Source organism: Phyllostomus hastatus, unplaced genomic scaffold, assembly GCF_019186645.2.
Source record: "Phyllostomus hastatus isolate PE091 unplaced genomic scaffold, TTU_PhHast_1.1 phas_contig_477, whole genome shotgun sequence".
Lineage (NCBI taxonomy): Eukaryota > Metazoa > Chordata > Mammalia > Chiroptera > Phyllostomidae > Phyllostomus > Phyllostomus hastatus.
The window spans coordinates 1580623-1596560 of record NW_025333889.1 but is presented as its reverse complement, the minus strand read 5'-3'; the positions used below and the strand labels follow the sequence as shown (position 1 = coordinate 1596560).

The 15938-nt window shown below is 67.6% G+C and overlaps 1 protein-coding gene across 1 annotated transcript; it reads left to right on the top strand.

The window, feature by feature from the left end:
* The first annotated feature begins 7215 nt into the window (after window positions 1-7215).
* On the top strand, window positions 7216-13955 carry ERFE (erythroferrone). The gene is made up of 8 exons (XM_045845575.1): window positions 7216-7423; window positions 9661-9765; window positions 10289-10388; window positions 11418-11659; window positions 11730-11838; window positions 11945-12035; window positions 12680-12758; window positions 13743-13955. The coding sequence occupies exons 1-8, from the start codon at window positions 7244-7246 to the stop codon at window positions 13839-13841; spliced, it is 1005 nt and encodes a 334-aa protein (XP_045701531.1). The 5' UTR covers window positions 7216-7243; the 3' UTR covers window positions 13842-13955.
* The last annotated feature ends 1983 nt before the right edge of the window (window positions 13956-15938 follow it).

The window sequence follows — 15938 nt, the reverse complement described above, 5'->3', positions numbered from 1 at the left end:
AATAAATAAATAAAAAATCTTAAAAAAAAAAAAGAATTCGATTCTTAACAACATGGCAAACTGCGCCACGGATGTCCACCCTTGTGCATTAAACTGAGCGGTGAACTGAAGTCAAGTTTTTAAGAATTAATCTATTGGAGGCAGGATAACGATGAACAGAAAACCCAAGAGAGGCCCTGGGCAGGGGGAGGGAGGAGGAGTCCGCCCGGGGGCCTGCAGCCGGCACGCAAGGGCCCTGAGCGAGCTCTCGCGGAGCCGAACTGAGGCGCCGGGCTCCCGGGGGACCCTGACGACCTCCAGGGGCGGGGGCGGGGCGACCCCACGAGGCTTCCTGCGGAGGCGTCCGTCGGGACCTCAGGCCAGCCCAGAGTCTGAGCCTCCGCGTCCTCATCGGTGGGGGGGGGGGGGGGGGGGCACAGTCACGTGACTTGAGAACGGCATGACGTCACCCGATGGGAAGGCTCTGGGAACCAGCAACGGCCGCCGCCGGCCTGCACGCGGGAGGCTGCACAGCGAGCGGACTTCAGGCTCCGCCCACTCTCGGGCGCCAAGGGAGCCGGGGTTCCCAGGACCTCACCCGCCGAGGTCCCTCCTGGGGATGCGGAGGGCGGAGTGGGGACAGCGTGCCAGCCCCGGCCGCTGGGCCCAGGGACGAGGGTCAGTTGTCAGCCGGGCCTGGCGGCTCGAAGGGGCCACCACCCCGAGGCCCCGCCCTGTGCCCCCAGCTCAGCACCTCCACTCTGGGGTGCAGGGACCCCCCATGTGTCCCCGCCGTGGCCCTGTGGGCTGCTGTGGAGGAGGGGCGCCTGGTGCCACAGGAGCCCTGTTCCGGGGGGCTCCCGGCCTGTGGGATTCTTTGCGAAGCCCCAGCCTCCTCTGACGGACGTGGGTTTGCCACACGACCTCAGAGACATGCAGGGGGGTCCACCTGAAGGCCATCCCCCCCACCCCCGCCCTCTCCTGCAGCTCCGGGCCAGGCTGTGTCGTCACCTCGGACAGTTATGGAGCTGCCCTGAAGAGAAACCGGTTTATCTGGGCCCTCTGACGGCACCAGCCCTGCTCACCGTTCGGGGAGAACCGTTGTTTGCACACGGCGATGGCTGGGGTCTTCCCCGCCAGCTTCAGGTAGCCAAGGCCCCCCCACGGGGAGGTGGCGCTGATGTCCCACAGAATCTTAGGGTCACCTGTGCCTCAAATTGGCCCTCTCTGTCCCCACACATTGCCGGTGTCGCCAAGGTGGCAGGGCCTCCCCTCCCCTTCCCAGGGTGCAGGTCGGGCCATGTGGCATCTGGCCCCGAGACCAGCATGCCCTGTGCTCCTGGGCACAGGACCCCAGGTCCCCAGGCCCCGAGCACCCTGGCGTCCGGGCCGGGGGTGCGCACCACCGCCTCCTGGCCCTCACGAGTGCTCCCCAGACAAGGTCAGCGCGCCCACTCTGCAGACCAGCACACTGAGCCTTGGACGGCCTCGATGTGCCTCCTGCAGTGCCCCCTCCGACCTTCGCTCTGGACGGCCACACAGGGGCCCGGTCTGCTGAGCAGAGCCACCGCCGGGTCCCCCGGGCGCCGTGACCGCGCGCCCACGGCCCAGAGCCTCTGTCTGAGGACACCGACGTGGCGTAGTGCCGCTCGCCCGGGGAGCCGCAGCGCTCAGGTGGGCGGGCCCCGCTCTCGGCCCCACAGCACCCACCGTGCATGCAGCCCCCCCTCCAGAGCAAGGCCCCGGGCTCCCGGGCCTCGACCCCAGCATGGGGGGTGGGGGGCTGAGACCCCGAGGATCCCCGGGCTGGCCGGCACCGAGCAGAGCCGTGTCCCCCGCCACGTGGGGCTTCCTGCGTGGGGCTCCACTCACCCCAGGGGGAGGCCGCTCTGTGGAGCAGCCCCCGGGCTCAAGAAGGGCAGGCACGCGTGTTTCCCCGGGCCGCCCTCACAGCCAGACCCCCGGCCACCCCCCCACGTGGGGCACCTGCTTCCTGGGTCAAGGGCAGGGCTGTGTTTCTTCAGAAATCTTCCAGCTGACCCTGGAGCTCACAGCCCGCACCCAGGGCCTAGGGGCGAGCCGTGAGCGGGTGGGAGCAGGTGGCCTCGTGGGCCAGGGAATGTGCCCGGCTTCGCACTGTCCGTCTGAAGGCCGGGCTCTTCCCTAAGGGCAGAGCACCCCCCGCTTGCCGGCAGGGGCAGGAGGCCAGCGCCGGCCCAGGGCGCGAGGGGCTGAGTGGCAGAGACTCGGTGGGCTCCCTCTCTTCTCCAGAGAGGCCAGCACCGTCCCGCGGTGCGGACGGCAGGCCCGTGGAGAGTGCGTTCCCCCGCCGGACCGCCCCCCGGGCTTGCACGCGATGGGCCGTGTGCCCGCCAGGTGCTGCAGCCCAGGGCGGGGGTGGGGGTGGGGGCACAGAAAGCTCGGGATGCGGCTCTCGTGCCCTGACCTCGGGGAGGGGGACAGGCAGGGGCAGGCACTGCGGACGGACCAGGGGCCGGGCACTAACCCCGACGAGTCCAGGGGGCCTCACACACTCAGAGCGCCCACACGGCCAGCCGACCACGAAACTCCCTGACTAGGAGCAGGGCAGGGCAGGGAGTCACGTCCCGGCCCGGGGGCTTCCTCCACAAAGGTCAGTCTTTCCGTCACCGAGCCTGTCGGTCGTCTGTCCATCTGAGGTAGCGCCAGGGCCGTCCCCGCCCGAGGCCTGTCGCTTCTGGTGAGCAGCCGTCTGCCGGAGAGCCAGCCCCGGCCGCCCCGTGCATCCGAAGGAAGGGGCGCAGGAGTGACCTCCCGCGCCGTTAACAAGGACGCACCACCCGGCTCAGGGAGTGGGTGAATCAGCAGGGGTCCCCCTTCAGGGCGCACCGCCGGGCCTCAGCGACCGCAGAGACCGGGCTCACAACCGGGGGACTCTCGTTCACTGGAGCCCACGTCAGTTCAAGACGCTCTCCGGCCTCGCCGGAAAGGACCGTGTCAGGGCCAGCCTCGAGTGCACTTGGCTCCCGTCTCTGGCCCTTGACCCCACCTACGGCGAGGGCCAGAGATTTCTGGAGGCTGAGAAGCCACCGACATCAGAGATGGAGAGCTGTACGAAGACATCGGCAGGACCTGCATCCCTACAAATTGATGTTGAGCTTTAAAAACCCCTTGATTGCCCTGGTCGGTATAGCTCAGTGGGTTGAGCGCAGGCTCGTTGAGCAGGGAGTCACCGGTTCGATTCCCGGGCAAGACACAGGCCTAGTTTGCAGGCCAGGCCCTCAGTAGAGGTTGTGCCAGAGGTGACCACAGATTGGTGTTTCTGTCTGTCTCCTTCCCCTCTGTCTGGAAATAAATAAATAAAGTCTTTTAAAATGATATTTTCTTTAAAAAAAAACAAAATAAAAATAACATTTGCTTGACTATCTTTACTTGTCCACTAACAACGTTAGTCATAACAACCATTATGCTTGTTCTTTGGACCTGGCCCACAACCCAGGCATGTGCCCCAACTGGGAATCGAACCCATGCCCCTGTGGTTCGCAGGCAGGCACCCAATCCACTGAGCCACACCAGCCAGGGTACTTTGGGCCTTCCTCAAACCTCCTATGTATAGCCCAACCGTTACTAACTGCCAATGGCGTATCCCCTCTGTACGATCAATAACACTCTTCCTGGTTCCACTTTGGAAAATGTAGAAGGAATGTTATTGCAGAAGGAAGGCAAGGGGTGTATGTGTTTCTGAGAGGAGTTGAAAGGCAGTAACTTGTCCTAGTATTTGATTACTTCTTTCTTTAAAGAAAAAAAGATTTTATTTATTTATTTTTAGAGAGGAGAAGGGAGGGAGAAAGAGAAGGAGAGAAATAGCAATGTGTGGTTGCCTCTCACACGCCCCCTACTGGGGACCTGGCCCACAGCCCAGGCACGTGCCCTGACTGGGAACCGAACCAGCGACCCTCAGGTTCGCAGTCCGGGGCTCAGCCCGCTGAGCCACAGCAGCCAGGACTAGCTGGCTCCTTCTGAACGAGCAGAAGGAGTAAGCTAACAGGGACGCGGGCCGCTGCAGAAGGACGGTGTCGCGGGAATGCTGCAGAGGGAATCTTCTGCATGAAGGCGCGGCCAGAGAGGGGGCCACGCACTGACCCCGCCGTGCTCCGGGGAGGCCGGTGCGCCGGCCTCACCCGCGCAGAGACCTGTACCGGCCCCGCGGCGACCTGCACGTCCACGTTCCCGGTCACCAGTGAGTCACGGAGGTAGTCAGTGTCCGCCTCAGCGGAGCGAGGGAGGCCGCTGTCCTTTTGCCCCTCGGACCGCACACGTTTGGAACGTCAGAGTGACCGCCTCTTCCAGGCCACGTCAGGGCGCCGGGCGGCTCCAGCCCCGCGGGCGGCGGCCTGTTCCCGCACCCCGTCTCCCGGCGCTCTGCACCCCCAACGGGCCTCGAGCGGGGAGCGGCGCCCCTCCGGGCCCAGAGCCTCTCCCCCCACTTTGCCCTCCCCCCACCGGTGGTGGGCTTCACGTGCTGCCCCCCACCTCTCCTCCCTTGCGTCTGGAGTATACAGCAAGGCGTGAAACCGCCCTTCCCCGGGGCATTTGCTCAACCCACTGAGATTCCGCTTCCCGGCAACTGACATCAGTTCGGTCAGACAAAGTCACAAACGTCCTCTGCAGGTTGGGATGTTCCTGACACAGACACACGTCAGACACGATCGCGGGGCACCCCCAGCCCTGCAGGGACCGCTCCCTCGTGCCAGCGGCCCAGAGAAGGCTGACAGGGCCCCCCCACCCCCGCAGGGCCACCACGGGGCAGGGACCGTCCTTGCCAAGCTCCGGGCCTGCACCCGGCCTCTGGGGCTCTGCAGGCGGTCACTGTGGTCGCAGCGCTGGGTCCTGACGGCCTGGCCCCGGCCGAACCTAGGGCTGCCGCTCCCGGTTGCTGGACCCGCAGGAGTCAGGTGACACCTGAGCACGTCCCATGGGCCGGGACACCCCGTGTTCAGATCCACCGCTGCCGTCACCTCCCGGCCGGACTGGGAAAACCAAGCACCGGTCTCGGGTGCCCGCCAACGCCCAGTAAATGTCGTCCTAGATGAGGGACACGGGAGACTGAGACAGGCGGCAGAGCTGGGTGGTGAGGGCGTTCAGATGTGATCCAGAGTGTTTTTATTGTGTTTTTTAGATATATTTTTACATTTTATTTATTTTTGGAAAAAGAGGAAAGGAGGAAGAAAGAGAAACATTGATCAGCTGCCTCTCATACGGAGCCCCAACCAGGGACCTGACCTGCATCCCAGGCATGTGTGCGCCTTGATGGGAATCGAACTGGCGACCTCTCGCTTTGCGGGGCGACACCCAAGCCGTTGAGCCACGCCGGCCAGGGCTGGGGGGGTCCTTCTGAATGAAGGCCCACGGGAATGTACAGCCTCACGTTCACCTGCCTTTCCCTTTTGAGGAAAATTTGGCCTTAAACTTCCACCCGAGGTTTCGGTCTTGCCCTACCCACCACGGGCTGTCGTTCCGCCAGACAGACACTGGACAGGGGCCTTCCCGGCTCCGCGGGGCCACGTGGTTGGTCATCAGCACGTCCTTCGGGTTGACCTGTGACCCAAAGGGGCACGCGTGGACAGAAAAGGGGCCGCACGCTGAGCCCGACGAGCTCAGGGGCACCAGCAGAGGGGGCCCTACAAACGCAGAGACCGGAGTAACCGGGGGTCTGAACACTGAACTTCCTGATTAAAAGCCAAGTCCTACGGGTGGGCACAGCCTGGGCCTGTGGCTTCCTTGACAAAGGTCAGGCTTTACGTCAGCTGAGCCCGCCTGGGAATGTCAGGGTAATCTCCTCCCCAGGCCCCTCCGGGCCCGCCCACCGCACCGGAGCACCTGACTCTGGGCCTGGGCTGGGGGCTGGGGGCCGGGGGCCGGGGGCCGGTCCCCGCACCCCACCTCCGTGGGTTGGGAGCGCTCGCCGCCAACCACCCTCCCCGCCGAGGTGAAAGAGGGGTGTGCCTCTGTGTTTCACTCTTCCTCCAATCCCAGGGGTCCCCCGGTTTATTTTCTCCTGAACCCTCTAACCTAACACCCATAGATCTCATGTCACCCTCTGAGGCCTCCTCCTCTGATTCTAACGTAACATAAGCTGTAAAGCTTCTATTTTCTGGAGCATTCTTCAGTTCATTGAGATTTCATCTTCCCAGCATTGTTCTCAGTTTGGCTCAAACAAACTCATAAAAATCATCCACGGGTTCGGACACTTCGTGTCTGGAGCATGTAACAGAACCATGGGCCCCCGCTGGACGAGGGGTGGCTCTTCTCAGGGACGGGCCTGGAGTTGAGGCTGCAGGCGCTGGTCCCCCCGTCCCAGCCGGGTGTCCTGAGCGGTCCCCGTGGGCAGAGGGCAGCCCCGCACCCTGGTCAGTCATCACAGGGCCGAGCTCTCCCGGCCTCGGTCTCGTCCACCCCCGTCAGCACAGTGCAGGGCTGGCTCTGGGGGACACCTTCCAGGTCCCTGCAGGGGCCCCCAGGTTGGGAAGAACCAAGCACCCCCCCCACCCCAGCCCTGGCCGGGTGGCTCAGCTGGCTACAGCACGGTCCCCATAGGGTTGTTATGCTGAGGTGCCGGGTTCAATCTCCCATCGGGACACATACAAGAAAGCAACCGATGACCGCATCGGTAAGGGAAGCAGCAAACCCGTGTCTCTCTCCCTTTCCCTCTCCAACAAAACTAATTAAATAAAATAAACCCCACATCCCCAAGCCATGGGAGAAGGCAGCCCAGAGCGGGGAGTCCCCTCCTGGGAAGGGGGCTCTGAGGGTCTTCGTGCTCTGACCGGACCTCTCGGGGCGCTGGGGAGAAAAGATGCCCCAGGGCCGGGCGAGGAGGGTGCCCTGTTTTTTCGGAGAAAAAGCGAAGGGTCCACCGTCAGGAGAAGGGGCTCCCTGAAACAGGAGTGCTGGACAGCGCGCAGGGAGAGAACCCGGAGTCGGCGCTGGAGCAGAGACGCGCTCGACAGGAGGGGGCGCGCGGGCCACCACGAGGGAGTATCCCCCGCCCCCGAGTGAGCCCCGGAGGAGTCCCTGCGGGCACCCCACCCTCCCGGGCGCACCGCCCGCCCCGCGGGCCCTCACACGCCCCCGCTGCAGCGCGCGCCCCAGCCGGGAGGGGGCGCGCGGCGGGAGGCCGGCCGAGCCAGGCGGGGGATTCGAGCGCTTTATATATAAAGGCGCGGAGTCCGAGAGCGCTGGGTTCCCAGACGCCGCGCTGCAGCCGAGAGGGACCGCCGCCCACATGGCCTCCGCCCGGGCCCGCCTGCTGCTCCTCTGCCTCTGCCTCTTGGCCGCCGCCGCCCTCGGGGCCCGGGACCCCGGTGCGCCCGCGAGGAGCCGCGCCCGCCAGAAGCCGAGGCCGGAGAAGGTGCCGCCCGCGGTCGCCCTGGAGAGCCGCCCGAGTCTCGACACCCGCCCGCCGGTAAGACGCCTGCCGTGACCGCGACCCGCCCCCTCGCCGCGGGGACCTCCGGGCCTCAGTTTCCCCGGCCGGAGCCTGCCGCGGTCCGGGGCACAGCGAAGGAGGAGGGCGGCGGGGAGGGCGGGCCGGGGCCGGACTGACGCCGGGCATGCCCCCCTTTCTAACGTGGGGATCGAGACGCTGCACTGCCGGGCCCCGGGGAGACAGGGGGGCTGGGCGCCGCCCCTCTGCCCGGACCCATACCGCAAGGCCAGCCTTGACCTCGGCTCCTGGGAGTCTCCTTCGGCACCAAAGCAAAATTCCGCCAGGCCAGGGGACATGCCGTTACTTCGGGGACAGAAAGAAGCTGGGGAGTAAGTGGAAGTAGCCTGATTCTCACGACACTGGAAAGAAGTGTGAGCACATGACCGACCCCTCCCCCACCCGCGTGGTGGGGTTCCCTGGGACACACAACTACCTTTTTGCGGGTCTGGGGGAAGGAAGTGTGTGTGTGTGTGGGGGGTCAGACTCCCCAGTGACGGGGACTTCTGGACGGGAAGGCATCATCTCTAGCTCCCCGCCCTGCCCTCTCCCTCCCAGCTGGGGTGGAGGCACTCAGGTTGGGGAAGCGGGGGAGCCCTCCGTGGGGTGGGGTGGGGTGGGGTGGGGTGGGGGGTGGGGTGCGACCTTTCCCAGCAGCAGAGCAGCTGAGAAGGTGGTTCGGGTCCCGTGGGATCAAGATGCTTGGGGGCTGGACAACGGGCGGAGCAGCCGTGGGGCCGTGGGCGGTGCCTCTGCGCCCAGCACCCCTTGGGCCAGGGACACCCCACCCGCGGGGGTGGCGGCCAGCCCTTCAGCTCCCTGGGAGGGACCTCCCTGCAGCCGTGTTTTTCCCACCTCGGTGCCTGCCCAGGGGTCGCAGGCAGACCCCTCCTGGCCAGCCGCACCCCGAGGGGCAGGGCAGCCAGCTGGATGTCGGGGATACACTGCCAGGAAGCACAGGGGGGACTGGGGTGCTTCCAGGTGGGGTTCTGGTCTTGGACCCTCTTTGGGGGTCCAAGGTGGAGCCCCTAAGGCTGGAGACCTTTGTCAGCCAGGACAGCTGCCAGCACCGACGCCCCTGCCGCGCCCCCCACCCCCACCCCGCAGCAGGCCCTTCCTAGGTCCCCAGACCAAGTGCCTCTGCCTGTTTCTGCCCCCACGGAGGCACACTGGGGCCCGGGTCCAGGCACAGGCCCCAGGGCCGGCTGTCCGACAGGGCCAGCCCACCTGCCCAGGCAGCCCCGAGGGACCCCGGCCATGGGCCACCCCCGGGCGGTGTGAGACGGTGAGGTGGGACCCAGGTCCCGGTGCTTCTGGTGAGCAGCCAGCAGGTCGGGCCCCGCAGGGCCCACCACCCAGGGAGACACGGGGAAGCCTGAGAGGGACGGAGGCCCCTGGGCCTCCTCCCATGGGAACCCCCACGCCCCCCCCCAGCAGCATGGTGGTTCGTGAAGGGGGACCCGGGTCCCTGCAGAGTCCCCACGAGGCCACCAGGCCTGGCGGTGGTGGGAGACCCGCCTGGCTCTAAGACCCGGGGCCCTCCCATCGGCCACCGGAGTCAGTGCCCGTGACCTCATCAGAGCCTTCAGGCCAGTGTCCTTCCCAGCTGGCCGCCTTGCCCGGAGCTGGCCCCCTGAGGCCCGCCGCCTGCAGGCCAAAGGCCTCCCCCCAGAAGGTTCCTCCCTGGAGCTTCCCTCGGAGTCCCGACTGGTCAGAGCGCCTCCGGGGCCGTCCCCGGCCTGGCGCAGGCCGCCGTCCTGAGGAAATGGGCAGCGCCGCGCCCTGTGTCCAGGCCTGGAGTCCTGACACCCCAGTCCCGGGCCCCCCAAGCCCCCAGCCGGCCGCCCTGGCCCAGGGGCTGAAGTCCAGCCCCCTGGGACTTCGGAGGGTGGAAGTGGGGTGGGGGGCCTGCTGGTAGCTGGAGACCCTGGTAATCAGTTGGCTCTTCCTGGGTGCTTCTGGGTCTCAGCAGTCGGACCCTCTGAGTAACTGCCCCGTGGGGGGAGGTGGAAGGAGCCCGGGCCCTGCCGGCTGCAGAGCTCTGCCCTGGTCTCCCTCCGCCCAGACCGGGGCCCCTTCTTCCACGAAGTCCTAGTCGCAGCGTGGCCTGGTCCTGTGGCCTGGTCCCCGGGGGTCGTCCCCGGGGGCCGTGCTGCGAGGCCCTCACCGTCAACAAGGACGGGAACTCGAGGGTGCTGCGGGCGGCTGTGTTCCAGGAGCCCACCACACAGCCGGCCCTCAGCCTGAACCCCCGGGACACCTGGCTGTGGTTCCTCAAGCACAGTGACGAGGAGGACGGAAGCCAAGACCAGAAGTCGAAGGTGAGCAGGGGGGCCCCAGCCTGCGGGTGTGCATGTGTGTGCACGCATGTGCGTGCACCTGCGGGCCCTCCCCGAACCCCCAGGCCACCACCCTCACCCCTGCACCCCTCGCCGGCCCCTCCCCGGGCACACCCCAACCACATCACCAAGCACAGACCCCCCCCGTGGCCTGGGGTCAGAGAGCGACGGGTGCATCAAGCCGGGGGCCCAAGTGGCCCCGAGTCTGCAGCCCGTTCCTTCCACTCGCTCCGCGCCCCTGCAATGCCAGGCACCCCACCGGCTGCCCGCTCTCTCCTCCCTCTGCGTCCTGGGCGGGGGGGCCCCGGCTGGCCCGGGAGGACAGCCGTCAAAGCAGGGACCCTCACTGCCTTCTCAGCAGAGCCTGAGCACCGCCCCCCCAGGCTGACCTTTACCTCAGAGGTCAGAGGTCAAAGTGGGAGCCCCTTCTGCTTGCCTTAGTGGGGGGTGACCACGGGTCCCAGCCGGCCGATTCAGGTGCCCTCACTCCCGGTTCCCCTCCCAGCCCAGCCCGCCCAAGCCCCGGGAGCCCTGCAGCACCGCGGTCCCGGTCCCGCTGGAAGAACTGCTGGAGGGACGGCAGAAGTGGCAGCAGCTGCTGAAAGGTAGGGCCACCCCTCTGGGCTCAGGTCTCCTGCCTGCGGGGGCGGGGCAGACCCCTGCGGGCGGGCGGGAGGGGGTGGGGGCCGGAGCTGGTGAGGAGGCGGCTCCACAGGGAAAGATGGACTTGGCTGCTCTGTGCTCAGTGGGTGCTCGGGCACCCACGCCCCACCTGGAAGTCGGGGGAGCCCAGGGAAGGCCAGGAGACCTGACCTCAGACCCCTCAAGTGGGGATAGTCCTAGGAGCGCAGGGGCCCCTTGAGCTTTCAAAGTGCCCCTCTGATTCCCCTGCCACACCAGGGCGATTCAAGGCTCCCCCCAGTCGACACAGGCCTGCCGAGGGCGGCCCCCAACTTCTCCCCCTCGTCACCTCGGCCTCCCCGAGGGGTCTCAGCTGCCAGCACGCAGCCCCTTGGCAGGGCACCAGGGGGGACAGCGCCGCGTGGGGCCCAGGCCGGCAGCCCCGGGTCGCCCTGCCAGGCTGGGTAGCTGAGCTGGAGGGCACAGCAGGGGGCAGCAGAGCGGAGCGCACCGGCGGTGTCCGGCACCGTGGCCAGCGCTCGCAGGACTTACCAGGTTCGCCGTGTTACGCAGAGCCTGGTGACAGAGCCTCTCCCCCTTGAGTCCCTCTCGGGTTCACTTAAACACAGCAGCAGCTTCGAAGAAACGGCAACTACTGTTTCCAGTAGAGCTCCAGTAATTACTTACACTCAGCTTCCTTCCAAAAATGAGGGGGCTGGCGGATAGGGCTGCCGTCGCCAATACAGTAGCACCGTGATCGGAGGCAACAGCGCGGAAGGGGCCGTGCTGGTAGCGCAGGGAGGCGAAGCGGGCAGGGGCGCTGACTGTGTCTGCCCTGAGCTTCCCGGTGGCCGAAGCGTGGCCGGAAACAAAGCAGCGGCGGGGTCCGCAGGCACCGTGCCTGCGGGAGCTGCAGGCTTAGAGGGGTCTCCCGTGAGGGGTTCGGGGGGTGAGGGCCACGGGAGGGAGGGCTCGGCGCGCTGGGCGCGCAGCCACCGCTCGCTCTGTGGCAGCTGCGGCGGAGCGGCTGCGCCAGAACGCCGAGCGCCAGATCGCGGAGCGCCAGAACGCGGAGCGCCGGCCCTCCGCGGAGGACGAGGAGGAGGAGGCGGATCCGTCTGTGGTGGCCCTGCTGATCCAGGCCTTGAACCAGGGCGGGCGGGCCCGCATCGTGGAGGCCGCGTTCCACTGCCGCCTGCGCCAGAACGTGTCGGTGGAGCGGCGCGCGCTGCACGAACTCGGTGGCTACTACCTGGTGAGTCTGCGCCGAGCGGCTGGGCGGGGGGCGGCGCAGGGCCCCGGGTGACCGTGTGTGCGCCCCGCAGCCCCGGGCCGAAGGAGCCTTCTACCGCGGCCCCGGCCTGAACCTGACCAGCGGCCAGTACACGGTGTCCATCCCCGGTTTCTACGCATTCGCCGCCACTCTGCACGTGGGTGAGGCCCGGGGCAGGGGTAGGTTGCGGGGGAAGGCTGTGGGCCGGGCGGGGCGGGGGCTGGGGGGCGGGGGGCGGGGGCGGTGACTAGCCCTACCCCCTCTAAGCCCTCCCAGAGCTGCGGAGGCCCGAATTGCCCCGCCCCCGGGGCCGTCTGCGCCTGCTCATCTGCATGCAGTCCCGGTGCCAGCAAAACACGTGAGTGGGCGCGGAGGTGGGGTGGGAGCAGCTCGGGCAGCGGACCGGGCATCCCCCATCCCCACAGCCGCTGTGGCCTGGGAGACCCCAGCGCTCCCTTCCCGGCAGCAGGTGGGGCTGCCTGTTCAGAAGCACATCCCCAAGCTCCCTGGACCCCGCGCCCGCGCCCCCGCCCCCGGGAGCAGGCGCGGACCCCCTGCTCGGAGAGCCCTTTCCTGACCACTCCGAGTCCCCGCTCCGCTCGCTCTCCACCCGCCCGGTGAACCTCACTGCGCGGACCACGCCCCCCTTCCCGCCACACCTGGTCGCGGCAGGCAGGAGCTGGCAATAGCTGGAGAAAGCATGAAGGAATGAAGTTCAGAACTTCTCCCTCTGGTTTTGCAAGCCCCCCACATCGGCCTGATGGGGCTTCCCGGGGTGCTGCGCCCCGCCCCGGGCCTGGGCCACGCCCCTCTCCTGGCCCTCGGCGCCTTTGGTTCTAGGGAGACTGGCCTCCTTTGGGGGACCCAGTTCAGATACCGCGTCCGCCAGACCTGTCCGGACAGCTCCCTCCCTGGCACTGTGCTGGGCCCTGTGTCCGCTGGGAGCACGTGGGGGCGTCTGCAGCGGGGGGCCCGGGCTGACCCTTCCTGCTCTGGCCGCAGCTCCCTGGAGACCATCATGAGCCGGCCGGCTGGCACGGAGCCTTTCACCGTCTCCGTGAACGGCGTTCTGTTTCTGAAGGTGCGGAGCCGGCTCGGCGTCGCCCCCCCCCCCCCGCGCCCCCCGGGCGCGGCCGGGGAGCGGCCTGGCAGGGAGGGGGGCTGGCGGCTGCTCAGGAGCTCCGGGTGCGGCCCCTGACGCCAGGCCTGGGGGAGGCTTGGGGCCGCAGCACAGCCCTCAGGCCCCCGTCTCCAGGTTGGAGACCTCCCGAGTCCCTCACTGGGGGCTGGTGCTCCCGGTGGTGGCGGCGGGGGGTCAGCTCCCAGGCCCAGGCTGACCCCCTGGTGACCTGGGAGCCCCTGCCACCGCGGGAAGCAGGGCACGAGGTCATTTCCCACTCAGGACCCTCAGTGGCAGTCTCCCTCTAGTGGGGGGGTTTGGGCAAGTCGTCAAGGGTGACGCAGAGGTGGGGCCCATGAGAAATGGCGCCTGCACGTGCGGACAACAACCGTTTAATTATCGCCGTGCCCGGCCCCAAGCGCTTTGCATAGGTGACCTAGTTCATGGTCACTCCCGTTTACAAACGGGACCAAGAAGGCGCAGGAGGGCTAAGGAACTTGCCCAAGCGCACACAGCTGTCGGGAGGGGCGGCCCGGCTGCAGAAAGGAGGTCTGGCCTGGTCCTGGGCACCTGGCAGCTGGCCGGGAGGAGTCAGAGGGCTCTGGGTGCGCCCGGGGCCTGGTGGGTCCCCCGAGTCTGCAATGCCTGGGGTCCCCAGGGGGTCTGCTGGTGTGTGGACCTCATTTGGGGTGGCCAGGCCAGAGGACTGGTCGGTCCCACGATGGCCTTGGCAGACAGGTCAGTGGCCAGGCCAGTGGGGCAGGGCCACCCTCAGCCTGGGTGGAGCCAGCCAGGCTCCGAACGCCGCAGTGCGGAGAGGCCCGCTGGGCCCCGGAGCCCTTGCTGGCCCTGAGGGGGGCTCGCTCCCGTGCGGGGAAGGCACCGGGAGGGGCCCGACCCTGTGTGGCCGGCAGGCCTGGCTGACACCCCCTCCCCCTTCCTCAGAGGAGGCAGTACACCTCCGTCTTCCTGGACAACGCCGGCAGCTCCCCCGTCACCGTGCTCGCCGGCTCGCAGTTCAGCGCCGTCTTCCTCGGCGCGTGAGAGGCGCGGCTGCGCAGACCAGGCTGGGTCCCCGCAACCCCAGGCAGAGGCTGCATGCAGGAGGCGGCCCACCGCGACGGCCCGCAGGGGCCTCCACGGCTCCACCCAAGGGGAGGGGACGGGCAGCCCTGGCCTCTCGGGGGGCTCGCCTACAGCCCCGCCATTTCCATCTCTCCATTCGTGCGAGTGTGGGGCCCCTGGGGAACCCAAGAGGTGTGGCCAGGTCGGCTTCGACTTAGGCTGCCACCTCTCCCCCGCCCCCCAGGGCTCCCCAGTCCCGGCCAGCCCCCCACCCAGCCGTGCCACTGGCTTCCCACGGGCTGCAGGGCACCGCCTGGCACTCCCGTTGTGGCCCCTCGGCACAGTGGCCTCGGACACCAGACGGCTGCTGGAAAGGGCTTATGGGGGCACAGGGCGCATCTGGGCCTGGCTTCCAGCTCTTTTTGCTTCTAACGTGCGCCCGTGACCTGGCCCAACCAGCTACAGGACGTGGTTTTTCAGAGGAGCCGCCTGCCCCTCTCTGCAGACCTGTTCACAGCCGAGTCCTTTCCCACCCCCGAGGCCAGGTCACTGCCAGGACCCCCCCTTCCCGATGGAGCCGGAACATCTCTGCGGGCCCTGCCCACCCAGCCAGCCAGCAGCCCCCCATGCCCAGCCACAGCCTAGCAGGGGCCGGCTGGCTGTGGGGCCCTTCAAACGTCTGCCCCGCTCAGGTGGAAGCAGGCTCTGAGCTCAGATGTGGGGGGGAGGAGACCGTGCTGAGGAAAAGCAGGTCCCGAGAGGGCTGGGTGCCATGTCCCCCATGCCTCTGCAGCAGCGACAGGACCCGGAGGCCGGGGGCCACCCCATGAGGGGGCCCGGCTGTCAGCCTACAGCACACCCTGGGGGCCCAGCTGAGGACCTTGAGACCTGGGGGAGAGGGACCGGGGCTGCTGTCCCCTTCACCTCCTAGCTGGCCTCAGGACGACGTCCCCAGGAGCCCGAAGCGTCCCCTCCCACAACTGAACATCTCACTCCCGGCCAGGTGGTCCCCAGAGTCACAGCACCCCCCCCAGCACCGTGCCCCTTGGCAGCCGGGCACGCTTCTCAGTAGGCCCTGCCCCGCCCTACCAGGAAGTGCCAGCCGGCCGTGCCCTGCGGCCCACGCTGTCCGATAAGGGCAGGTGTGGCCACAGATATTTTGGAAAAGCCGGCTGTTACCCTCCAAGGAGCCACAGAGCTCTCGCCTCCTCAGCCCGAGGGCCGCACGCACACACGCCTGGTGTGCTTTGCCGGGTGGAACCTGTTTGTGTAGCTGACACTGCGAAGTGGTTCCGGTGTAAGAATTGTTGCACGACCGTACAAAATCACAAAAATAAAGCATAGTCCTTAAAATGTAGAGTCTCTGCCATCGGGGCCACCAGGGTGGGGTGCGGCAGCAGGCCTGGTCCCCGGGCAGGCGGGGGCAGGCCTCGCCCAGCTCCGGGGCCAGGGCCCTCGGGGAGCCGGGCCCACGAGTCACACACACACCCCCCCTTTGCCCCACGGGGACGCTGGCTGCAGAAACCGCTCTGTCTCCTGACGCTGAGGTGCTCGGGCCCCATCCTGTGCTGCTGCAGCCCCAGGCGGGCGGGCGGCCGTGGGGCCAGCACGGGACAGTCTGGGGGAGGGGCGGGGGTGCACACAGGCGTCCCCGAGGTGCCTGTGGCAGGGACGCCAGTCCCACTAACCGCAGGGCGATAAGGCCAGTGTGGGCTGGGCGGGGGCGGCGAACAGGCCAGCGCGGCTCTGGAATGGCAAGTTTTTAAAATCTTACATCACCCGGAAGTGGGCACTGACCCACAGGCCCGGGAGCTGCTCTCTTGAAGGGAAGTGACGGCAACACCCGTGTTTCACACAGAAGAACCTGGAACGTGTATCTCCCCTTCTTCCAGGTGGGCCACCGTGCATTTCCCCCTTGGGTGTCGGACAGGAGGGCCCCTTGGGGGTCGCTGGGATGGAGAACAGCTCTGCCGGGCACAGCCCCCCAGCCACAGCGGCTCGACGGTGTGGCCCCCCGAGCCAGGTGCCGGCTCACATGGGGGCACCTGCCTGCAAGCCCCAGGACAGGCGGGAGGG

Excerpts from the sequence above, each read along its gene's own strand:
- ERFE (XM_045845575.1), top strand. The coding sequence starts at position 7,244 with ATGGCCTCCGCCCGGGCCCGCCTGCTGCTCCTCTGCCTCTGCCTCTTG. Across the intron at positions 7,424-9,660 it reads GTCTCGACACCCGCCCGCCG|GAGCCCACCACACAGCCGGC; the intron begins GTAAGACGCCTG and ends GCTGTGTTCCAG. Across the intron at positions 12,036-12,679 it reads TCCCGGTGCCAGCAAAACAC|CTCCCTGGAGACCATCATGA; the intron begins GTGAGTGGGCGC and ends CTCTGGCCGCAG.